Raw genomic sequence first — 25,196 nt, 5'->3', positions numbered from 1 at the left:
CTTCTCTCTGATCATCTGTGTCTTTCTTTGCCTTAGGAAAATGTCTTTTGGTTACTTCCTCAGTGGTTTCCTCCCCTCTTGGATCCAGACACCTGGGTCTAGATTTATCTTTATGCTATTTTATTTTATCCTATGTTTTGCATCTCTCAGTCTTTACACTCTGCCTTAAAGGAGATATTTTTCAACATTATCTCCCAGACATTCGGCTCTCTTTTCAAAAATTCTAGATTATTATTTTTGAAAATCAAAGTAGTACATGAGGATTGTTTTATGAGCAAAATATAGCTGATATAATTTATAGTAAAAATAACACTGTCCCACAATTTCTTATTCCTGTTCCTTTCCCTAAACTTTTTTTTTTTTTTTTTTAGACAGAGTCTTGCTCTGTTGCCCAGGCCGGAGTGCAGTGGTGCTGTCTTGGCTTACTGTACCTCTGTTTCCTTAGTTCAAGCAATTCTCCTGCCTCAGCCTCCCAAGTATCTGGGACCACATGCGTGCGCCACCACACCTGGCTAATTTTTATATTTTTAGTAGGATGGGGGTTTACCATGTTGGCCAGGCTGGTCTCGAACTCCTGACCTCAGGTGATCCACCCGCCTCTGCTGCCCAAAGTGCTGGGATTACAGGCATGAGCTACTGTGCCCAGCCTCCCTAAACTTTTAAACTGTTATTTTCCTGGTACTTACTGCCATATTTCTCAACTCTAGATGTTATCTTTTGACTTCCTATCACGGAAGACAAAGATTGAGTGATAACACCACCATGTCCCCACTGTGATTTTCTGCACCCTGCTGTGATAGTTATGTCCCAACTTTTTGTTAAATTGTTACTATTTTTTTTTGGATAAACATGTGAGCTCAATTCATGGTTGAGTCCAAAAGTCCATTATGATTATGTCTTCTTTTATATTTTCCTGGAGTTAATAGTTGCTTGTTTATTTATTTATTTTTCGTTAGTTTTTATGTACCTTCTAAACCCTCCTAATGGAATTGAAAAACACTTTTGAATTTGGAAGAGCCCTTGTCCATGGACTGGCTCCTTCCTTTGTTTCTCTCCTTCTTGAGGTACAAGGACAGAGCCAAGAAAGACCGATTAAAGTGTTAGGCAGACAAGAGAGTCAGGAAACGGGTGGAATGTTTCCAGGTTCCTGAAAAGGAAAAGGGAAAACAGATCCACAGGGATCTAGGGAGCTGGAGCTTTTGAAATCAGTTGTTTGACCTCAGAATGTCTCTACAGAAACAGCGTTTTCTATGGTGGGTGATTCCCAGCTTGTCTCCCACCCCAACTCACCCTCAAGCTGAACAGCTGTACAAGACCTTTCCAGAAAAGTTTAAGACTGGGCCGGGTGCAGTGGCTCATGCCTGTAATCCCAGCACTTTGGGAAGCCGAGGCGGGCAAATTGCCTGAGATCAGGAGTTCGAGACCAGCCTGGCCAAAATGGTGAAACCCCATCTTTACTAAAAATACAAAAATTAGCTGGGCATAGTGGTGCACACCTGTAGTGCCAGCTACTTGGAAGGTTGAGGCAGGAGACTCCCTTGAACCAGGGAGGTGACGGTTGCAGCGAGCAGAGATCATGCCACTGCACTCCAGCTTGGGTGACAGAACAAGACTCTGTCTCAAAAAAAAAAAAAAAAAAGGCTGTAGCAGTGTTGTTTTTCAAGTTTGCAAGAAAGTAGAAACATTGAAGCAGCAACAATTTTGCATCTACCTTGAATGGCAGTGCCGGAGGCAGAGGGATTATTGATGTTTTGTGCTTGGTGGAGATAGCAGTGGACCAAAGGCAAGCCCTCCATTCCCTTAGATGGGTGAATATGGGTGAAATGGGCAGGAGAGAAAAAGAATCCAAGGGGGAAAGGAGATTATGAGAAGGGAGAAGGCTCAACTGGGCAGAAGTCCTTCCCTGACCTTAGGACCCAGCCTTCTCCACCTCTGATTTTGCTAACCCTGTCCAGCATATAGGTAATAGGCTCTGCAAGGTCAGGGCACTCCTCCAGGGTGTGAGGATGGATATCCATAAGTCAGAAGTCTGTAATTTAGGGGTGGTTGGGAAGCACAGCAACAAATGTTTCATGTATTTTGATCTTTCAGTTCACCTGGGCAAACACGTACATTCTTCTGGATTGTGGAAGAATTGATTGTTCCGTAAGGGCCCTATTGGGGAATGGCAGATCTTGCATACCTCTCCTGGGCCGCCAGACCGTCTCTTTCTTCATCACCAAACCCAGGAAGGGTTTATATCCCATTCTGCAGGTATGGATGGAAGAAAGCTGGGGGAACACCCAGGTGTTGCTAGCTTTTAACAAAACCACATTTTAGTTGGCTGGAATCCCAGTGATGAGCAGGGATGCTCACAGAGGGCTCACCTCACACCTTGTCCGGGCTTTATCTGGACTGAGTGGGCCCAAGCATGTTCCAGAGAGCTGAGTGGTGATGTACCTCCCACAGGCTGTCAGAGCACAGAAATCCTTACTCTGCCTGGGTCTGGCTTTGTGCATTTTCAATTATTCTGTCCTGGTGGCTTTGGGGAATACAATTCTTAGTCCTCAGAACACCAGCCTAGAGTAGCCCTGTTGTTTAACACTTGCCTCTGTTTGAATGTTTTGTGATAGTTGTTTGTTAAATTTTGTTAACCTTGCCTTGCACATAGTAGGTGATCAATAAGTAATCGTATAAATTAATAAACTCCGATCGTTTCTCAGAGTCTAGCTCTGCAATGTGCCTGGAGAATAAGTGACACTGCTTCCCCGCTGTCACCACTCCTTCCCTGGGGGGTGTATGCTGAGCACCTTCCAAAGCACTCTGCATTTCCATGGGGAGGGTGCTTGTACACACACACAGGCTCATACTCACCACATCCGTCCAGGACATGTTCACTGCTCCTCCGTGTGTGTTAGCACAGGAATAGGAGAGTTCCTGTCCACAGCCTCTCACTCTTTCTCCAGGTCTGTGTCTAGAAATATATTTCAGTTGCCTTTCGGTGTCTGCAGGCATCAACATCAAGCACCATGACCACAACATAGCACAGACCCTGCCTACGTGCTGGCCACTGTTTACTGCTTTTCATTTATCCTTTCATTTGCTTCTAGCAACAACTCTAAAATATAGGTCTGATTATCCGATTTTAATGCTGTAGACACTGCGACTCAGAGAAGTTAATTTGCCCAAGATCACACAGATGAGCCCAGATACCACCCCAGGCCTTTTCAACACATACCTATATAAATAATTACGCCATCATACTTGAGCATCAAAGCGAGTTCAGCAAACAGTAAAGGAAGGAGCTGGGGTTCTGAGGCACTACATGTCAGGGCCACCAGGGGCCGCTGTTTCTCCATGCTTAGACCAGGAACGCAGCCCCTCCCCTGCAGACTTCAGGAACGCAGCCTGAGTGTGGCTTTGGGAGTCCCACAGATTCACACCCAGTGGGGCCCACCCCACCTTGCTTCAGCACAGTCTTCAGCCCACCTCACCCCCACAACTTGGCATGGAAGCATGGGGAGGCTGGCGGTTGCAGATACCAAAATAGAAGTCTGAATTGGAACATGTGATTCTTCTGCTCTGTCAGAAATTCTTCCAGTTGTAGGGCCTGGCCGCCTGATTTTCAGGGAAAAGGCTAACTGCTGGGGCGCTTCTGATAGCAGAAAGCTCTTCAGAGATGGGCTCCTGGGGTAAGAGGATCCCGGTTAGGTCAGTGGTCTCCAAATTGGGGTATGTAAGGTGATCTGTTGGGGGTGCAGGAAGAAAATAATAGAACATTTATGTATGTATTTATAATTTTAATCTAAAAATAAGAGTTGATGCGGTGGCATAAATCTGTAGTCCCAGCTACTTGGGAAGCTGAGATGGGAGGGTCGCTTGAGCCCAGGGGTTTGAGGCCAGCCTGGGCAACATAGCGACACCCTGTCTGGAACATAAATAAATAAATGACAATGTGACTTCACTATTTTTTTTTTTTTTTTTTTTTTTTTGAGACAGAGTCTCACTCTTTCACCCAGTCTGGAGTGCAGTGGTGCAATCTTGGCTCACTGCAACCCCCACCTCCCTGGCTCAAGGGATCCTCCCACGTCAGCTTCCCAAGTAGCTGGGACTACAGGTGCCCAACACCACACTCAACTAATTTTAATGTTTTATATTCAGATTGGTGCTGGCTCTGTCACTGGTTTGTATTTCAAATAGTCCTGAGTCAGCAAAGTGTGTGTGGTGAACTGAGAGAAGAATGAGGGTGCCCTGACAGGAACTGGCCTCAGCACAGTTGGCCTGCGCCTGCTGGATGGCATTTCTGGTGGATATACCAAACCTAACTAGATAACACATAACTGAACCAGAGTCATCCTCGCGGAATTAACAAGTAGCTTCTAAGGATTCCTATGGAGAGTCCAAGGTTTGATGGTAAAATGATCAGTATCTGCATGTTCGAACCAGAGGAAGATGTCTGAGCTGCCACTTCCACTTTTTGTGGGAACTCTTAGCTGCATTATGACATAAAAATGACAGTCTAAACAGACCTTTTAAGGCACCCGTCTCTCAAATTTAAACCTGTCAAAATTATTTGAAATTATATCTATTATCATTTACAATGGACCTTGCTATAATAACAAAAAATTGCTGTGCCTTGTTACAGTAATAACCAGTGACAGCAGGACAGGTACATGGTATGTCAGGGGTGCAGGCCAAACCCTATTTGGGGGTGGAGGCACAGATCAAAAGACCACTGGAGTATGCCGCAGCCAACAGTTCAGCATTCCTGTCTTTACTATTCTTAGTTTGTTTTGGGCCAAGGGTCTGAGCTGTTGGGTTTGTGAAGACTGTTGCTGACATTGCTCAAGGGCTAGGCATTGGAACTATGACCCTTGGGGACTTTGGTTTCAATTCCAGTTGAGGCATTTCAAGTCAGGTGATTTTTGTTTGTTTTTGGTCTACTTTACAAGTGTCCAATTCCTGTAACAGAAGGGAGGAGAGGAAGAGAAAAGAGAGGAGGAAGGGTGTGGGAGCCTTCCACTGCGTGGTACTCTGTGGTGCTCCCTGGAGTGTCAACTTTGTGGGCATTTTCCCATCTTGCACAATGGAGGGGCCTCCCTCTAGATCCCGTTCCTTAAGTTCTTCCTTTCAGGGGTACATTTAAAAATCTCATGGAATTTCTCTGAATCTTGACAGAAAGATGACTCTTATTCATTTTCTTTTTCTGAGATAGGGTCTCACTCTGTGAGTGCAGTGGTACGATCTTGGTTCACTGCAGCCTTGACCTCCCTGGCTCAGTGATCCACCTCAGCCTCCCAAGTAGCTGGGACCACAGGCACGTGCCAACATGCATGGCTAATTTTTTAATTTCTTTTGTAGAGATGGGGTCTCATTATGTTGCCCAGGCTGTTCTCGAACTCCTAGGCTAAAGCGATCTGCCTGCCTCAGCCTCCCAAAGTGCTGGGATTTCAGATTCAAGAGAGTGAAATGAACTTTCTAAGAGCATTTCCTGAGAACAAATGTAAGGTTGTCTGTATAAGTTCTTGTCAAAGCATCAGGATTCCTTAGGACGATTTTTTAAGCACGTAGAGTCCTGGGCCTCACTTACGGCCTCCTGGCTCAGACTATCAGCTGGCCCAGTAAAAAGCATTTTCAACAAGCCCCTCTCCCCATGCCCCACAAACTAGGGATTTTGAGAAACATTATTCTGTATAACATTTTTGAAAACTTTAGTCTTTCAAAGAGTTTATTATTTGAATTAATCTCTCTTAATATGGGATAGGGAAGGCCTGGGGGTCGTTTATTCATTTTAAGCACAAGGATGAAGTAAGGCTCCGAAGAGGTCAGCCATTCACCTAAGTGTGCAGGAAAGGTCACAGGAGATGGGGGCTGGTCCTCCTTGGGACCAAGCCCTCCCTGCCCAGTTCTGCTGCACATACTGAACACACCTCAGTGTAGGGAGGCCAATTCATACCTGAAACCTGACCCCTACCTGGGCCCAGTGGGAAATTACAATCCCACTGTCTTCAGAAAGGGACCTCTTAATGCAAGGCTTAAATGCTATCCAGTCCAACCACATGACTGGCAAGATCCTTGGAGGTTCTTTAGCAAAATATCAGCACAATGGCATGTTGGCTGCAGAATATTAAAAAGGACTCTAGGCTGGGAATAGTATCTTGCTCCTGTAGTCCCAGTTGCTCAGAGGCTGAAGCAGGAGGATGGCTTGAGCCCGGGTGTATGAGGCTGCGGTGAGCCAGGATAGCACCACTGTACTCTAGCTGGGTGATAGAGGAAGACTCTGTCACACACACAAAAAATACTCTACAGTAGAGGCCAGAAAGTTTCTTCTCCTGGCAGATCCTCCTCCTTCCCCTGGAGAGCAGTTCCTTCCAGAAGGCCCGCCCTGCCCTGCTCTGCCCTGGGTGGGTCCAGTACTCCTCGTGGTCCTCAAATTGCACACTGGGGCTGCTTTTGCCTTGTTACTTATCACTCTGCACTGAAATGGCCAGGAGTCTGCTTCCCCCAGGGGACAGTGAGTCTCTTGGAGGTAGGGGCTAGGTTCAGTGTCTGTAAAATGAATAGGCTCCTCACTGGGGCTTCTCTTGTGTCTGACTTAGTCATCATCACCTCAAGCACCCTCACACCCCACTGAGACAGAGTCTTGGCACTGCCATTTGATGAACTGCCAGGGTGGTGTAAAATGTCTAGAATGTCCATCTTTGGTGTCCCGGGGAAGAGACAGACCTTGAGCCAGGGCTACAACCTCAAATCAGGGCTGCATGGCCACTTGCCACCTGGTCGCTCTGGGCCTACCTCCAGATATTGCAGGCCACACCCCTGCCAGGTAGGAAGGGGACCACTTTATTTTCCTGCTCTCAGAGGCTACGAAACCAACCAAGCAAGGCAAGTCAGCCATCAAGCTCAGCTACGCATGCAGCGCTCCTGACTTCCCACCCTTCCTCCAGGCCAGATGTCAGCCAATCAGAGTCTGGGTTCTGTTTTCCCGCCTTTCCTGGCAGCACAAACCACGCTCCGGATGGTGAGCAATGCAAGTTCCAGGCATGCCTTGCTGCATTACCGGGTTCCCAGGTGTCACTTCATTCACAGGGTGAGTCCTTCACAGGTCTGTGGGCTGATAAACATGCAAATTTTCCCACGCAAATGATGTTAGGCCGTGGCACTTTTCCCACTGAGAAAGCTCCCCATCAACAAGCTGGGAAAATGGGTGAAAGCCCATGCTTTGCCCACCCTGGGTAGCACACACTGGCCGGGAATCTGGGCAAGGCCCCCTGCAGGGGCAAGCGGACATCGCACACTCCCGCCTCGAGTCCCTGCTGGACGGCAGGAACTTCCGCAGGCCTGTGGTCTGGCTTTAGGGAACAGTCCATTTGCTCACTTGATTCCGTGGAGTTTCCACGTCGGCGCAGCTGTGTGTGTGAGCTGGTGTGTGTGATCCGAGTGGTTTCTATACCGTTGTGGAAACCCCCAGCCCAGTGGTTATGGATTTTCTTGGGGCCTCAATTCTCTCCAGGAGCGTGATCCTCACTACGGGGGAGCGGCGCTTTATCTGGCGGGGCGGGTGGACACTCCTACAGTGTTACTTTGACCCATTTTCTCGCAGTTTCCAATTCAGAGCCGCAGGGACTGGCGGACTGCGTTTTCTTCTCTGAGCCCTCCGCAGAGCCTCCGGGCGGGGCAGGCAGGGCCGAGGCTGCAGCGGGGCCTCCGACCCGAGGCGCCTGCTTGGGAGCCGACCTCGGGCGCCTGGAGCCCCGGCGGGAGCCCCAGGGGGTGCGGGTGTTTGAGGGGGTGCGGGCGTTTGAGAGGGCGCGGGCGTTTGAGAGGGCCACGGCCGCGCCCGGGGGTGGTGGGGGCGGGGCGGGGAAAAGCCTGGAGATGAAGCCGCCCGGGGGCGGAGGTGTTTGTCACCAAGGTTCTGAGGGGCCGTGGAAGGTTTTTTACCTGTTTTCATTGGGAGCAAATAACAAAACTAAAAGCGATGGAGGCGTAGGGCTGCAGAAATGGAAGCAGCAGTGTGACGAAGCCGGACGCTTCCCGGGGAAGAGGGAGAGGGGACGCTCAGACCCAAAAGGCAGGCTGGGCGCGGAGTGGGGCAGCCGCCGGGGGGCGCCCGCACTGGCTTGTGCTCGGGACCGGGGAGGGAAGGGGCGGGGCGGGAGCCAGGGCTGCGCGCTGGCCTCGGCGCGAGGAATGCGGCCTTTGGCTGGTCCCGGGCCGGCATTCCGGCCGGCGCAGGAATGTGAACAGGGTGTTCACTGTGCGCTCTGAGCGCACAAGTTTGTTCTCCTCGCCTTGGAGAACGCCAGCCCCTTCTGTGCCACCCCGCCACACCGAACCCCCGGCACGTCCGTCCGTCCGTCCGGGTGGAGGACAGGGCCTCGAGGGCCGCTGACGAGGAGGGACTTGCAGGAGGCACCGGACAGGGGTGCGGGGAGACCAGTCGCGGTGGAGGAAAGGAGGGAAGCCCGCAGTGGTCCGCTCAGGCACTGAGAAAGCCGAGCCAGTAGCTCAGAGGAGATAGGACCTACCCCTCTCCATCATCAGCCTCAAGGGGCACAGGGTTCAGATCCCAAAATGTGCCCATTTATTGTGGGCACAATTGTGAATGGCAAGACCTAGGGAGAGAAGGGGGAAAGCAGACCATCTAGTTTAGGATTAGGTGCTTTCTGATCGGCCAGGGAGTGACTGAATACCTAATAGCATTTAACTCATTCAACAAATATTTACCGAGCCTCTGCTCCGTGCCAGTGCGTGAGATTAATTCTGGGGGCACAGAGGTGAAATCATCCTGTCCTTGAGGGGCTGACATTCTGATCCTCGAGACAGTCTCTGAAACACCCAGGGAGAGGTGGGGGAAGCCCAGGCTGTGGGGGAACACCGAGGAATAACCCAGATTGGGGGTGGAGATCCAGGAGGGCTTCCTGGGAGAAGCTGCAAAGTGACCGGGAAGACCACTAGGAGTCAGCTCAAAAGATGGGAGAAGAGTATTTTAGACAGACGGAACCTTATGTGCAGAAGAAGAGCCTGTGGTGCGATTGACCCCCAAACAGAGCATAAGTCTGCTCCTGGCCTCTCCCCATGCTTGCCAAAGGCCTAGCTGAGTCACAGTAAGGGTCAGGGTGTCCACCTCCGTCCACCCATGATGTTGATTGGTCTATGGAGCCCCTCTTCTGCAAGAGACACAGCAGTGGCCTGTTAAGAGTGAGAAGAGAATCAGGACTCAGCATGCTGCTGTGGGAATATTGGGGGGACTGACAGATAATGCCCATAAGCATCTGGCGTGGGGCTTAGCACCTAGTAGGCGCTCTGTGTACATTGGCTGGTCTCTCAGCCCCTTGCCTGATTGACTCCTCTTCCCCTTCGTGGTACTGATTTCTGGTTCCGAAAAGGCAGCTGTCCAGCTCTTCATCCCTGCGGAGGGGCCTGCCCAAAGGGAAGACCATGCGGGTCTGGTCATGGAACTTCCTGATTTTTGTCCCTCCCTGATTTGGGGGTGGTAGCATGCAGGACATGAGACTGGCATGGTAGAGGGCATCATAAAGATCCTGAAATACATCCAGGGAACCCGATGCTGTAGGCAAGGAGGAATTGGAGCAGAGGAGGGCCTTGCTTGCAGGTGCAGCGTGGGAGATTGGCCCAAGGGCTGAGAACAGGATGAATGAAGCAGGGTCAGGGCCAGGAAGACTGAACTTGGGCAATATCCAGGAAAGGACTGATGGGAACTCGGAGGGCAGGGACAGAAAGCAGAGCTGGGAGGTTGTCACTGGGGAGGTAGAGGAGATCAGACTCTTCAGCTGAAAGTGGGGCCGGGATTCTAAATCTCCTACTAGATCTTCACCCGGCTTGGGTCAGTATGGATCTGAGCACATGAGGCCACACGGGATCATAGTCTCTGTGTGTCCCAAATGTCACTGAGTGATGGAACAGGAATGTTTATATCCAGAAGTTCTTTGTCCCAGGAATGCACTGGGACCTAAATTCTTGTGTGCAGAGGAAAAGTGCAGCCCTTGGAATGGCCTCTCCAGCATTGTTCCTTGGCAAACACAGGAAGATGGGTTTCCTTTAGCTTTGTGGTGCTGACATCTGAATCCGGATCCCTCCCCCAGCCTTTGGGGTCAGGGAGGGAGGCAGAGGACCAAGCAGTCGATGGAAAATAAACATCTACCTCTGCTTTTTTGACTTATTTCACGTTCTTAGAATTTCCTCTCTTGGATTCTGGCTTTGTTATTTTAAAATTCCACACGTTGGTTAGAGTTGAGAAAATCCCCCATTGCTATTGCTATGGAGAGGCAGCTCTACACTGGGGGCACAGAGTCTCGGCGCCCCCGGATAAGTAAGCTGGCCAGCGGGCCTCCAGCCCAGTCTCCAAGTGAGTTTCTGAGTCAGCCTGTGCAAGGGAGGCTCTCGGGGCTGGGTGTGTGTGCCTCTGTGTGAGCATGTGCTAGTCACACAGCTGGGATGTGGCAGTGTTTTGGTTCCAGCTCTTTGGGCTGGAGCCACACTGCAGTAGTGATAGCTCCATTTGGGGACTTCCAAAGGGGGTTCCAGGTGGGCCTGGGCAGTACATTAACTGAGAGGATAACTCCAGCCCACCAGAGCCCTGCCTCACACCCACACACACATGACTCAGGCTGCTGCCTCCCCTGGACTCCGTACTGTGGACACCTGGTCCTGTGCTGCCCTTCCTTTGAGGCTCTGCCTTTCCTCCCCCTCTCTTGACACCCATTCCCTTTCCTTCAGAGGATGTGTACACAGATTTTGGCACAAGAATAATCATTGCAGTGCTTCCTTCCTTCACCAATTCATTCATTCATTCATTCATTCATTCATTCATTCATCCATCCATCCATTCAGTCATCCAACAAATATTTATTGAGTGCTTACCAGGTACCAAGCATTGTATTGGATTCTGGAAATACTGAAACAGAGAAACTGGATAACTGGAAACAGCCCAAGGATCCCAACAATTAGTGGCATAAAGTATGGAGTATCTACATGACACAGGGCTGGGATGAGGGTGAAGCAAGTGAAGTAGGGGTACCCCCAAAACCCCATAATCAAGACAAGTAATATTTTAATGCAACTTTTTAAAAATAAAAATTAATCCATGGTGAACCAAATATCAAAATTTTAAATAAAGACAGGATCAATAACAGTTCTGTGCTAGATCATATTTAGACCCAGGGGAAAGGAAAAATTAGTCATACAATACATTGACAGAATGTCATGCAAACATTAGAATATGTCAAGGAAGTTTGCTTATTGACGTAGGAAGAAACTCATGGCATATTGTTGAGTGAAAAAAGGGAGATCACAGAGCCATATATAAAGTGTGATCCAATTAAAAATATATCTGGGTACTGGAAATGCTGAAAGAGCCTATGTCCACATGTTAACAGCTCTTTCCTCTGCAATTAACGGTTATTTTATTGCCCTCCTTTTGCCTATCTGTGTTTCCTGGCTATTTTAATGGCAAAGATGTAATATGTGTATAATTTTCTCAAATCTTTTTTTTTGTTTTTGTTTTTGTTTTTGAGATGAAGGCTTGCTCTGTTGCCCAGGCTGGAGTGCAGTGGTGTAATCTTGACTCACTGCAACCTCTGCCTTTCAAATTCAAGCGATTCTCCTGCCTCAGCCTTTTGAGTAACTGGGACTACAGGCACGTGCCACCATGCCCAGCTAATTTTTGTATTTTTAGTGGAGATGGAGTTTCACCATGTTGACCAGGCTGGTCTCAAACTCCTGACCTGGTGATCTGCCTGCTTCAGCCTCCCAAAGTGCTGAAGTTACAGGCGTGAGCCACCGTGCCTGGCCTCAGGGATATTTTTTTAAAAACAGGAGCATTGCAGCAGAGCATGCTGGTCTGGAGAGACTCCCCGCGTCACCCCACTTCTCAACATTGAGACTGGGGGAAGTCTGGGATTACCCTTCCACTTCCTAGATGAGAAAGCCGAGGCTCGGTGAGGCTGGGGCATGTGATGGAGCCAGCCTCTGAAGGCAGGCGAGTCCTCAGGGTCCACGTTGCCCCATAGCATGGCTGTGGCTCTTGTGTGCCAGCTTATGCTGAACCTTTTCTGTGTTTCCCTCCATGGCCCAGCTGTTCTCCACTGGCCTACCTCTTCCACTGATGTTTTTTTTCAACTGAGAACAGAACTGTAGGAAGAAAGCCTGGATAGATGTGCCTAGCCCCATCTCTGGGCCCCCAGTGAATGACAAGTGGGCTTGTGAGTGACTGAGTGAGGGAATGAGTGATTCCAGTTAGAAAGTATTTCCAATGTTGTGTTGTTCTCTTTGGCACAGACACACCCTGCAGACTGGCATGAATCATAAGTAATTCCCTAAAGCCCCCATCTGCCTGGAAATGCCTAGTGGTATTTCCCACAGTTCAGAAGCCATCAGCTCTGTGTGCCAGCAGGCTTAGCTATTCCCCACCCAGCCTCAAACTCTTGCCCATTCCCTGGGGAGAACACTGGAGGGAGAGGAGCTTGAGGCAGAGGTTACACCTCTGGAGACTGCAGTCATTCTGGGATTTTGCTCACAGAAGCCTCAGGGCTGCGATCCTCCCAGTAGGCTCTTTGTGACTTAGTAGGCCTGGTGTCTTAAGCATGATACCTGAGGGCCAGAAGAGAAACCCTTTATCTCTTAAGAGGTGGGTTCCCAGGCTTCAGCTCTCTCTCAGCACTGTGTGGTCTCAGCTTGTCTACTGAATGCTGAGAAGCAAGAGTGCTCTTGGTTCTAAGTGTGAGTATAGCAGGTTGCATTTCTCAAAGATGGTGGTGACAATGTTGTAGCTAACTATGGCTACTATGTAGACATAACTAAGTTATGGCCAGTGACATGCAAATGGAATTATTGTGTGGGAATGTCTGGAAAGATGCCTTCAAAGGGAGGTGAAGTGCCTTTCTTGTTCCTTTCTCCATCCTGCCACCTGTAATGCAGATGTGATGACTAGAGCTCTAGCAGCCTTCTTGGACAATGGAGACTTGGGGTGGGGGAAGCCTTAACAAATACCAGAAACCCAGAAGCTATGAAAGAAAAGATGAACATATTTGACTAGATTAGAATCTTAAATTTTTGTGGCAAAAGGTAGCACAAAGAATAGATGAACAGATTTGGAAACCATACTTACAAATCAGAGGACAAAGGCACAAAGAACATTTACAAATTGCTAAGAAAAAGATAAATGATTCAATAGAAATATTGGCAATTTATGGAATGGCAGTTTCAAAGAGCCAAAAACATATGAAAAATCACTAGTAGTTAGTGAAATGGTTAGGTCAGCTTGAAAAAAATAAAAAGACTGGGAATACCTATCGCTGGTGGACCTGCAGAGGAAGGGGTATTCACGTACAGTGTTACTTGAAATGTGACTTTCTCTAGTCTTTAGAAAAGTCAATTATATGGCCGGGTGGGGTGGGTCCCGCTTGTCATCCTAGCACTTTGGGAGGCTGAGGCGGGTGGGTCACCTGAGGTTAGGAGTTCGAGACCAGGCTGGCCAACATGGTGAAACCCCGTCTCTACTAAAAATACAAAAAATTATCCAGGTGTGGTGGCACACACCTGTAATCCCAGCTACTTGGGAGGCTGAGGCAGGACAATCGCTTGAACCTGGGGGGCAGAGGTTGTAGTGAGCTGAGATCATGCCACTTCACTCCAGCCTGGGCAAAAGAGCGAAACTCCATCTCAAAAAAACCAATTATAATTATTATATAAAATTAATAATTTTATATATTATGACCTGTACAAATTATGTCTATAAGTATATTCTGATCACCAGTTCAGTCCTTTTCATCTGTCCTCAAATATCTGTACAGGATAATGTGTATTACAGTATTGTTCATAGTGTCCAAAAATTGTAATTAAAGTGAATGCTGACCAGGTGCAGTGGCTCACGCCTGTAATCGCAACACTTTGGGAGGCTGAGGCGGGCCAATCACTTGAGGTCAGGAGTTCGAGACCACCCTGGCCAACATGGTGAAACACCATCCCTACTAAAAGTACACAATTAGCTGGGCATGGTGGTGCACGCCTGTAATCCCAGCTACTTGGGAGGCTAAGGCAGGAGAATTGCTTGAACCCAGAAGGTGGAGGTTGCAGTGAGCTGAGATTGTGCCACTGTACTCTAGCCTGGGCAACAAGAGCAAAACTCCGTCTCAAAAAAATAAAAATAAGAAAAAAATAAAATAAAGTGAAGCTGAAAGAATTATGGGGCATTTATATTTAGGAATGTTATGCACCCATTAAAAAGAATGAAGTAGAGATAAACCAGTGATTACTTTTTTATTATATGTTTATGAAAAAGAAAAGCAAGGTAAGGAAAAGTATATACATCATTTAGGTAAAACAATGATTTAATGCTTTATAAACTGAATTCCTGAGTTTGCCTGCCTCTGATCAAACCTGCAGCACCCCCACCCTCCAGTCAGATTCCTGTTTCCTTCTGCATGACCTGTTTTCTTCCTGCTGGAAGCTCTTGGAATCTTTCTTTTATGCCAGGTGCTCTGGAATCTCCCCACCACTTGTCCTGCTATGGGTCTCGCCCCATTTATTGTATTGGGTACTTGATGGGCACTTACATCCTTAGGTTCTGGGATCTGACACCCTCTCTCTGGGGCTCTGCTGGGGAGATGTGGCCGAGGAGGAGTCCGAGGGGCAGCTCTTGCCCCTCCCCGGGGAAAGGTGCGCAAAAGGCTGATGAGGAGACCTGGCTTTCTCACCAATTGGCCCATCTGAGTTCTCGCCACTGAGTCACTCTCATTATCTCCACTTTTCTAGGGAGGAGGCCTCGCCACCGTGCCCAGAGCAGCACAGTGAGTCAGATATGAAGCTTTTGTCCCACCTGCCCCAACCCTCGAGCCCTGCTTCCCAGGTCCCCGTTCCCAGGCAGCCTGCCACAGCCAGTGCCAGCGAGAGGGTGGATCAAGCTTTAGGATAGCCCAACACTGAGGACGTCTAAAACAGTCTTCATTTATTTATTTATTGTTCATAGTGTCCAAAAATTGGAATTAAAGTGAATGGTTGAATAAATTACGGTGCGTTCATATTTAGGAATGTTATGCATCTATTAAAAAGAATGAAATAGAGGTAAACCAGTGATTAATTTTAATTAGATATTTATGAATAATAAAAGCAAGATCAGGAAAAGTGTATGTATTCTTTAGGTAAAGCAGTGATTTAAAATCTCTGTGTGTATTTGTGTTTTGTTAGTTTGAGCTCACTAAAGATCAGTGAATCACTGACCAAGATGAGGTTCCACTTGCAAGAGATTTATTGGGAAAAGCCCCAGGAAAAATGTGTGTATATGGATATTTTATTTCATTAGGTATATAGAATAAAATATCTTTAGATGGAATAAAATATCCATATACTTTAAAATGTTTGGATTGAAATACAGTGAAGTGAAAATTCCCCCTCCCAGTTTGGTTGCCCCCTCCCCTTTTTTTTTTTTGAGACGCAGTTTCACTCTGTTGCCCAGGCTGGTGCAGTGGTACAATCTCAGCTCACTGCAACCCCCGCCTCCCGGGTTCAAGCAATTCTCCTGTCTCAGTCTCCCCAGTAGCTGGGACTACAGGTGAGTGCCACCACGCCCAGTTAATTTTTGTATTTTTAGTAGAGACTGGGATTCACCATGTTGGCCAGGATGCTCTCGATCTCTTGACCTCGTGATCAACCTGCCTTGGCCTCCCGAAGTGCTGGCATTACAGGCATGAGCCACTGTGCCTGGCTTTGGTTGCCCTTTTTTAGAGGCAACTAGTGCTAGTTTCTTGTGTATGCTTCAAGAGATATTTTAATGCAAAAAAAAAAAAAAAAAGGTAGATAATCTTATAGTCCACAATCCCTTATCTGGAACCCTTGGGGGCAGGTGTATTTTGGAATTGGGAATTCAAGGAGTATAGAAAGGTAGTGTGTATATTCTGTCATAGTCCCAGCAGAGCCTGTGATAAAATACACAAATATTTCTGCACCAAGTACAATAAATAAAGCCATAATCTGCCTTAAGTCAGTTCAGTTCAGCCAGGTTTTACGACCAAATCTGTATGTGTTATTTATTTATTTCTTAGTTGTGTTCTTTGGAGATTTTTGAATTTTATAATTGTGGATAAGGGAATGTGGACTTGTGTTTGTGCTACTCTCCTTATTTAAAAACTTACGGCAGCATTCTGCACCTACTGGATCAGACTAAAGAGCTTTTTCATTGTTTTTGTATCCCTACAGTATTGCATTATACACATGCACCATTGCCAACTTAGCCTGTTCATGGACATTTGGATTGTTTCCAATCTTCTCCTCAGTTGCATCAGTGCTGCAATGAATAACATCGTGTACTCATTTGGCACATGTGCAAGCATATCTGTAGGATAAATTCCTAGTAGTGGAATTGCAAAGTCAATTAATAATAATGATAGTTAACATCTGCATGGGTATTTACTAAGAGCTGGGAACTGTTGTAAGTGCTTTACAATAATTAAGGTATTTTAATCCTTGCAACAATCTCCTGAGGGAGATACTATTATCATTCCATTTTGCAGATGAGAAAAACTGAGGTACAGAGAAGGTAAAGGACTTGTAGAGCTGGAATTCAAACCGAGGTGTTCTGACTCTAGTCTTTGCACTTAACCATTACATTCGACTGCCTTTTGAAGGTCATGGGAATTTGTAACTTAGAGAGACACTGCCAAATTGTCCTCCACACGGCTTTACCAATCCATGTTCCCACCAGCAGCCTGCGAGCCTGCTTGTTTCCCCGCCAACGCTGCGCTGAATCAAACTTTTCAATCTTTGCCGATCTGATAGCTGAAAACGGTGTCTTACTGTAGTTAAACTTGAATTTCTTTTACTATGAGTCAGATTGGGTGTCTCTTCATCTAAGGGTCATTTGGACTTCCTTTCCATAAACTTTCCATTCGTATCGTTTACTCCTTTTTTCAGTTTGGTTATATCTGTGACTTGTATTGAGCTTTTTATGTCTTAGGAAGATTAGCCTTTAGTGGTTCAAAAGGTACAGATCTTTGCTTAGCTAATCATTTGTGTTTGGATTTTGCTGGTGATGGGTTTTGGACAGAGTATTAGGAGGAGACAAACAAAAGAAAAGGGCTTCAGTGTTGGGAATTGAAGGGAGGGAGAGGACAGAGCAGATCCCTGGAAAGAGGTGCTCTCTGCCTGGTGAGGCAGCAGGGAAGGAAGGTAATGGGGTTAGTGAGGAGGGCCCCTTGTGGGGACAGGCACAGCGGGTTCAAACATGCTACGTGTGGCCCACTGAGACTGGAGGCTGGGAGGAGGGAGGACTTCATGACAGACACGAGGATGCATTGCTCAGATGTGCTGCTCCAAGATGCGTCCAACAGAAGACACATCGCCCCAGTAAAAGACTGCCCAGCTGCAAGGCTGTGCTCAGCTGGCAGCCTACCACTGTTGGCTCCTACAGGCTCTACTCAGCTTTTGGACCACGTTTATGATTTTCTTTTGAGTGTCCCTGGCCAAGGACTGAGCAAGATGGTGGTATGAGGACCCAGCCATTCCATTGTTTCCACATTTCCAACACAGGAGTCCTCTAATGGGCCATTTTTGTTCTAGTTCACTGGATGACTGGCAGAGAGTCAGGTCTGCAGGTCTGAGAAGTCCCCTCTTGCTTTTGCCCCATTTCATTCCCAGGCGTTACCCTCGCCCTCTCTAACCTTGCATTCCTAACCCTATCTCAACATCAGCTTCCTGGAAAACCCAAGCAGCCCAGACTCTGAAATTTTTTTGGTAAAAATTGACATACTTTTTTTTAAGTCACTGATATATATTTCACATTGTCCAAGCCTAAAGATTTGTTTTTCTATCTGGTAGTGACTGTACATGTCCTTTGGCTTGGATGTAAGGTGAAAATGTTGGCCTGTGTGTGAAGGCAGCTGAGGTTGGCCCTCCTAGCAGCCGGGGGGAATCTGACCTCAGCTCAGAGCCTGGAGCAGTGGCATGGAGAGGCCAGTTAGCACTGAGTGGAAGCACGTCTTGGGTAAGGTGTGTGGGAGCACCTTCAATGCCAGCCCCAGGCCTGAGAACACACCACACAGGGAACAGGGTGTAGAAGCATCTTCTTTGGCAGCCGCAGGTGGACCTGATAGTGGCTGGCCCGCATCTCCCAGCCCTTCTCTGCCTGGACCTTTCTCCCCACCTCTGCTCTAGTGTCCTGATAGGTCTCCTGACCTCTGCATGTTGCCAGAGTGATCTCGTCACACCACTTCTTAGTTGTAGGCTTTGGATGGTAAAACCTGGAATCTACCCCCTTGGCTTATGACTGAAGCCCATTTGTGTACTGGTTCCTTTTCAGTCTCTTTTAACCACCCCATCCTTTGCTCCCTACACTCCACACTCACAAGACCTCTTGCCATTCTGAGAACCAGGGGGGCTCTGTGTCCCTCTGTCCCCATCACTGCTGGTCTCACTGGCTGGAATACCTTTTTGTTTCTCCCCACCCCTCAAGGCTCCTCAGTAGATATAAATGCATGTGTTTGGTTTGCCACATTTAAGTTTCCTCAAGAGACTGTAGTAAATATTTCAAGTGCTTTTAATTAGAAAATACCTTTCATTGCCTACTGCCCTGTGGAACTACCACAGCTTTGAAGATATTCAGTGCAGAGACTGGACCACGTGAGGGTTGGGCTATATGGGTTACACATACCATCTTGGGATACAGCCTGAGAGGCATTTCTTGGCCATTCTTCCAATACCATTCCTGTCGTATACATCTCTATGACCACAATCACTGATCACCGGCAAAACCACTAATTTGAATCAGACATTCTTTCAACTCTCTTACCAGGATTGCTCGAAATGTTGAAATGCACTAGGATGTAAGTCAGCAGAAAACACTAATTGAGTATATAATGTGGGCAGTGAATTGCGGTAGGTGGTAGGTCAGCAGGTTGTGAGAAAGCATGATGGACAACATGGTACCTGCCCCCATGGGAATGGATTGCTCAACTGGATGGTCAAACACCTGTCAGCTGATGGCTATGTATGGCTATGCAGGTCCTCAGTGACAGGGGCCCTTAAAGAAAGGCACTCGCTGCAGCTGGGGCAGCCATGGAGGGCTCCCATCAGGAGGTGGCGCTGGAGATGGATGTGGAGGAATGGCAAGGATTTGGAGAGGCTAGAGGAGTGAAGAGGGCCTCTAGAGAGAAGGTGGCTTGATGATTCACTCAGGAGGAGCCCTACTTATTTTGTTTGATGAGTCTGGGATGCATCAGATATCTCTTTAAAGCACTGGTTCTCAAGCCTGGCTGAATATTTTAATTACCTGTAAATTTAAAAAAAACAGGGATACCTGGGTCCTGCCTCCAAAGAGTTTGATTGGATTGTTGTGGGGTGTGACATGGACACTGGGACTTTGACAGCTTTCCAGGATGGTCAGGTGGTGAGAACACTCTCCTGCCAGGTCTCCAGCTCACGCCTGTCAGGCTCTGACACTTCCCAGGCGTGCCTCTCACGCCCTCCTCCTGGGCTGGGGCCACCCTGGAAGGAGCCCTGGCCTCTCTTAAATCCCACTCATACACCTGGCCTCAGGTTCCCAGGAGGATTTCTCTGCCTGCTTCACATTCAGGCAGTCGCAAGGTGGTCCCCTGAGCCACAGGCTGCTTGGCTTTACCTCTGCCTCAGTGCCCCTTTTCTGGTGCTTTCCTGGAGCTCCAAAGAAGCAGTGGACGAGTTCCATGTGGTCCAGCTGTGGCCATTTCCAGAGGGCCTTGGGCTGAACTTCCTGAGGGCACGTCTACACACACCCACTGGGCAGGGGACCTGTGTGCTGGCCACAGAGGTGACGCCGGAAGGGGATTTTCTCTCGCTGCATTTCCTGGCATTGAGCAGGGCCTGAATAAAGTCCAGCTCGCCTTTTGAGGCAGTTTCTGCTGAGTGGTCTCAGGAATGTCATTCCTCATTTCAGGGAATTCTGTAGGTGGGGCTGCTGGCCACCAGCCAGTGTGTCTAATGGAGAACATGCACCAGTCACAGGTTTGAGCCCCCTCCCAGAGGCCACAACTCTGCCGCCTCTTCAGCAGTGCAGCAGGCATCCGATCAGCTGCAGGAAAGAGGATGAAGGGTTGACATGATTTTCTGACAAGAAATATTGCTCCACTTGAGGGTTTACTGTCAAGGCAGGAGGTAAAATGCCCTGGCTCTTAAGGCCTTTTCATTTGGTTATTAATTCAAAAACATCTTTAGGGATTTTGCTTTTAAATGATACACATTCTTTATTAAAAAAACAATACAAACAGCAACGTACCAAGAAGAAATGGAAAACCACTGGCTAGAGAAAACCACTGCCATTAATGCTTTCCGGGCCTCTGAGAAGTCCGTTTCTGCTGGCGCTGAGTGTGTGTTTCTCCGGGCAGGAGCTGGTATAACATGACCCTTGAAAGCACTCGCAGCCCCGGACTTACATAAGTAACCTGATGACTCTGTCCACAGAGCCCCTCTAGAGACATCCCACCACCCTGCCCTCTTGAAAAGAACATTCAGTGTGTCCCACACCAGAACCCATCCAAGGAGAGAGGATTCCGAGATAGTGGCTCATCTTCCTTGGTCCCAGAGAGGCCTCGGAGCAGTCCTCTCTGTTGCTTCACAGCCCTCCAACTATGCTAAGAATGCAAACCATTTCCCATGGGACTGGCAAAGCCATGAAGCAATTCTGAGCCCAACCTCCCCAAATATCTGCTTTGCAAACAGATAAAACAGAGAAACATCCTGAAAATGTGCTGTTGGGCCATTCACCTTAGGCGATTATGGTGTCTGCTTTCCTGCCAGGAAAGCTTCTGCTTCCACAGTCCAGCCTGGAGCTGCTGGGGAGCCAGTTTGGGATGTGGCCATGTTCCCTGAGGGGCAAAACACAGAGAACTCTCCAGAAGGGGCTTCTCAAGGAAATGGGGACCAAGCGAGGCTGTGGGCTCTTTTCAGGGATCTGGCTTCCATCCCAATGCTGGACTCATTGCTGGCCAGTCCTTGGGGTCACCTGGGTGCCCTTCGGCTCCTGAGATGTCTGGGCATGGGGCTGCCTTCACCAGCTGCAAGAGCCCAAACCCAGCTCAACCAGCCTTTGGCATCTCCAGTCTGCACCAGCTCCAATTTTGTGGCTTGAGTGGGTGGAGGCATGGGCAGGGGGAGTCCATGCCAAGCCTGGCAGAGGGAAGGAAGAGGAAGAGGAAGAGGACTTAACTTTCTCAGTAGCTTCAGCCTTCCGAGAAGCTCTAGAATGTCTTGCTGCACTATGGCAGGCATAACCAGGTCCCAGTGACCTACATAACCTTCCAGACATCGGGCAAGTGGGAGCTTTGACTCATGTCAGGGGAGCCTGACAGAGGAAGGGTGGGGGCAGGGAGGATTTATAATCCTGAGACGGTGAAACCACCTAAATATTTAGTGATGACTAAGTGAGTCACCTCATGTCCACAGGGTGGAATATTATGTAAAAGTGATTACTATAAAGACTATTTAGCAATATTGCAAGTGTTTATGATATAATATTAACTGAACAAAAGGAAGATACATACTTTTACTGCACCTGAACAAGAGAAGACTGGAAGGGGATTTTCAACAATAACAGTTGCTCTGCTGCAGTGGTGTGATTAGGGACCTTATTCTTGGGAAAGAAAGCAGCAGTTTTATAGTCAGACAGATCTGGACTAGTAGCTTAGATCTATTTCTTACTTACTAGAAATGATCTTGACAGGTAGCTTAAATGCGGTTGGTTTTCCATCTTTAAAATGGGTACAGTAATTCCTGCTTTACAAAATTCTTGTGAAGATGAATCTGATTGTGCATCTCCTTCCTTCTTGCCCTCCTTTCTTCCTCCTCTCTCTCTACATATTTTTCACTAATACTGCACAATCCAGTTGCCCACAAAGGATTCCACAGCTGAGTCATCCTTGGGTCTGCTTAAATCTCTTTTGCTCCAGGGAAAGTGCATTTGCCTGTTCCTGCCCTAAGCAGAGCTGTGGATGAGGAGGGGTGTTAATGATGAGACAGTCCCTGCTGGGCTTGGCAGGGGGAGGCTGTGCTGGTCCTCGCTCTCAGAGCAACCACAGTGCTGTGCGTTGCCAGCCCAAGCAAAGTCACAAAAGCCTTGAAGGTAGAAGCAGGAGTAGGGGAGCCTGCCTGACAGATACCACACTGGGCAGACCCCTTTCTTGTCTCTGCTACCATGGCCTGGCTCAAGCTCTCTTTTTTAAAAAATTATTTTTGTATTGACAAATGCAAATTGTATATATTTATGGTAAACAACATGGTGTTTGGAAATCTATATACATAGTGGAATGGCCAAGTAGAGCTAATGAACATGTGCCTTACCTTATACTAATCATTGTGTTGCGGGGGAGGGGGCGGAGGGGAAACGTGTAAAATCTACTCTCAGCAATTTTCAAGTACACAAAACATGCTTATTGTAGTCACCATAGCGTACAATAGATCTCTTGAAGTTATTCCTCCTAACTGAAATTTTGTATTTTTTGACCAACATGTTCCCAATCCCTCCCAAATCGGATGCTCTTATCACTAGCAGGATCCATGGCTCCTCAGGCCTGAGTCACATGCCACTGGTGGGCAAAGACATGACCAATGGCAAATGGACATATTCTTTTCTTCCCTTCTCTTCTCTTCCCTTCCCTTCCCTTCCCTCCCTCCCCCTCCCCTTCCTTCCCTTCCCCTCCCATTTCCTCTGCTCTCCTCTCTTCTCTTTTTTTTTTTTTTTGAGATGGAGTCTCACTCTGTCACCCAGGCTGGAGTGCAACGGCGTGATCTTGGCTCACTGCAAGCTCTGCTTCCCGAGTTCAAGAGATTCTCCCACCTCAACCTCGTGAGTAGCTGGGACTACAGGAGCGCACCACCATGCCCAGCTAATTTTTGTATTTTTTAGTAGAAATGGGGTTTCACCATATTGGCCAGGCTGGTCTCGAACTCCTGACCTCATGATCTGCACCCCCCCCAGCCTCCCAAAGTGCTAGGATTACAGGCGTGAGCTGCCTTGCCTGGCCTAATTTTTGTATTTTTGTGGAGACTGGGTTTCATCATGTTGGCCAGGCTGGCCTCGAACTTCTGACCTCGGGTGATCCACCTGCCTCATCCTCCTGAAGTGCTGGGATTACAGGCATGAGCCACTGCACCACCCAGCCTTCTTTTCTTTTCTTTTTGTGAGACAGAGTCTTGCTCTGTCACCCAGGCTGGAGTGCAGTGGCACAATCTCCACTCACTGCAGTCTCAACCATCTGGACTCAAGCCATCCTCCTGCTTCTGCCTTCCCAGTAGCTGGGACTACAGGCCCATGCCACTACGCCCCGCTAATTTTTTATTTTTTGTAGAGACGCCGTCTTGCCATGTTACCCAGACTGATCTCGAACTCCTGAGCTCAAGCAATCTGCCTACCTTAGCCTCTCAAAGTGATAGGATTACAGGCATCAGCCACTGCTGCCCACACTTTTCATTTTAAGAATGTGGCATTTTTATGCATATATTAGGAAAAAAATGAAGTGGTGGCTATAATGGTACAATAGAAGCAACAGAAAATGGTTTAAAAATGAACTAGCATAAAGAGAAATGCTATGTAAGAAATGGTTTGGGTGGTCCCTGGTAGATCAGGAAGGAGCAGGGGAATGACTGAAGTGTGAGGTCCCTGCCCTATTCCCTTCCATCCATCTTCTAACTCTGACCCAGCCTGGGTCTCTTCCACAGTGTGCCCCTGGCCTCTTCCCACTATGGCCAGAGAAGTCTGCCTAGAAGGAAACCCTGACAGTTGCATCCTTCACTACAGGGCAGTCACCTTAGGGAAAAGTCTAGGTCTTTCCTTGGGGAGGCCTCAAAAGCCTTCCAGGATGGACTCTGCCCATCTTTCCAGCCTCCCATTACCCTTGTCTCTTCCCATTTTAGATACCTGAACCCTGAACTTCCAAACTAAGCTTGATGACTGAGCCTCTGAGTCTTAGAGTGTTCTATCTCCTCTACCTGTGATGTCCTTTCTCCGTCGTTTGTCTGAAGGACTCCTATTCAACCTCGATAGCCTTTTTAGGGGTCCTTTCCTCCGTGAAACTGTCTAGATCTCTTTGTAAAGGGTTAATCCCACCTTCCTCTCTATCTTGAATCACATGTTTAATTGAATCATGCATTTAATCATGCAAACCCCAAAGCCTCCTGTTTCCTTGTCTGCCTCCTTGCTGAGGTGGTCTCTGAGGGCCTGGCATGGATCTAATTTAGTTCAGGATCCTGGGTTCTTATGCAGTAATTCGAATAGGACAAGTGCTCAGCACTAACGAAGATGCAATTGTTATAGCTATTGTTTGTGAAGTGCTCTCTGCACATTACCCATTCAATCCTTACATCCACTCTAAGAGGAAGAAACTTTTGACACACATCTTTTAGGCATGAGAAAACTGAGGCTCAGAGAGGGGAACTCATTTGCCAACAGTAGATACATGGAGGAGCAGATTTGAACCCTGGCTGCCTGACCTTTTGTCCCAGGCCCTCACCTGCTCATATCCCACTTTCCTGAGTACAAAGTTGACCCCTCAGCGGGGTGTACAGGTGACCCCTCAGTGGGGCGTGCAGGTGGGTGCGGGCCTCACTGAGGTCAGTGGACTCCTGGGCACCAGGTGGAGCAGTACCCTCATGCCTCGCTACAGAGCACCCGATCCTGTGGCTGCCCATTCAAGGTTATGGTGTTGGAGAGGGGAGTGGGAAACAAGAGAAAGGAGAAAATATAGTTGAGCCAGATGCCCTGTGGAATTTCTGGCCTTTATTGAATTCTAAGAAGAGAAAAAAAATGGCTGTGCTTATTCCAAGTATGTCAAGATAATAAGGAGCTCTTTACTGTTTATATGCAAAAATGTCTGGCAGCCAGCACCTGCAAGCAAGAGGCCAGGAATCTGTGAGGCCCAGGCACCCTAAGCTGGAGCCCCAAAGGGGCAGCTGGGCTAGCAAAGTGAGAAGAGAAGGGGTGGACCCCAGTCCTCAAAGCCCCTGCATTTCCTGCAGCAGAATTTCATCCCTAACCTTGGAATGTGGGCGAGCCCTTCTTGCATGGAAAGAGAAGTGAACTGGCTGCCTCCCTTTGTCCCTCTGGGCACCCCACTCCTTGGGTCTCCAGACTCATGAACCCCTTTTTTTTGGGAGCACTGGACTGTCCAGTAGTAGAGCGTCATTCCTCAGCAGCCCTCTCATCTGAAGAGAGGCCCTGCTGGCTCAGAACTCTG

General features: G+C 48.1%; 1 protein-coding gene across 1 annotated transcript in view; it reads right to left on the bottom strand.

Annotated features, from left to right (window-relative positions):
• Nucleotides 1-3,338, bottom strand: part of RYK (receptor-like tyrosine kinase) — a 148,195-nt gene extending 144,857 nt beyond the window's left edge. Inside the window, exons 1-2 of the mRNA XM_011958223.1 lie at nt 3,218-3,338; nt 2,854-2,984 (exon numbers count right to left, since the gene is read on the bottom strand). Of these exons, the coding sequence (XP_011813613.1) occupies nt 2,854-2,984; nt 3,218-3,338 (252 nt within the window). The remainder of the gene's footprint in view (nt 1-2,853; nt 2,985-3,217) is intronic.
• Between the last annotated feature and the right edge of the window lie 21,858 nt (nt 3,339-25,196).

The sequence above is a fragment of the Colobus angolensis genome, unplaced genomic scaffold (genome assembly GCF_000951035.1).
Source record: "Colobus angolensis palliatus isolate OR3802 unplaced genomic scaffold, Cang.pa_1.0 Scaffold46, whole genome shotgun sequence".
NCBI classification, from domain to species: Eukaryota; Metazoa; Chordata; class Mammalia; order Primates; family Cercopithecidae; genus Colobus; species Colobus angolensis.
This window is presented reverse-complemented; position numbering and strand designations above follow the sequence as displayed.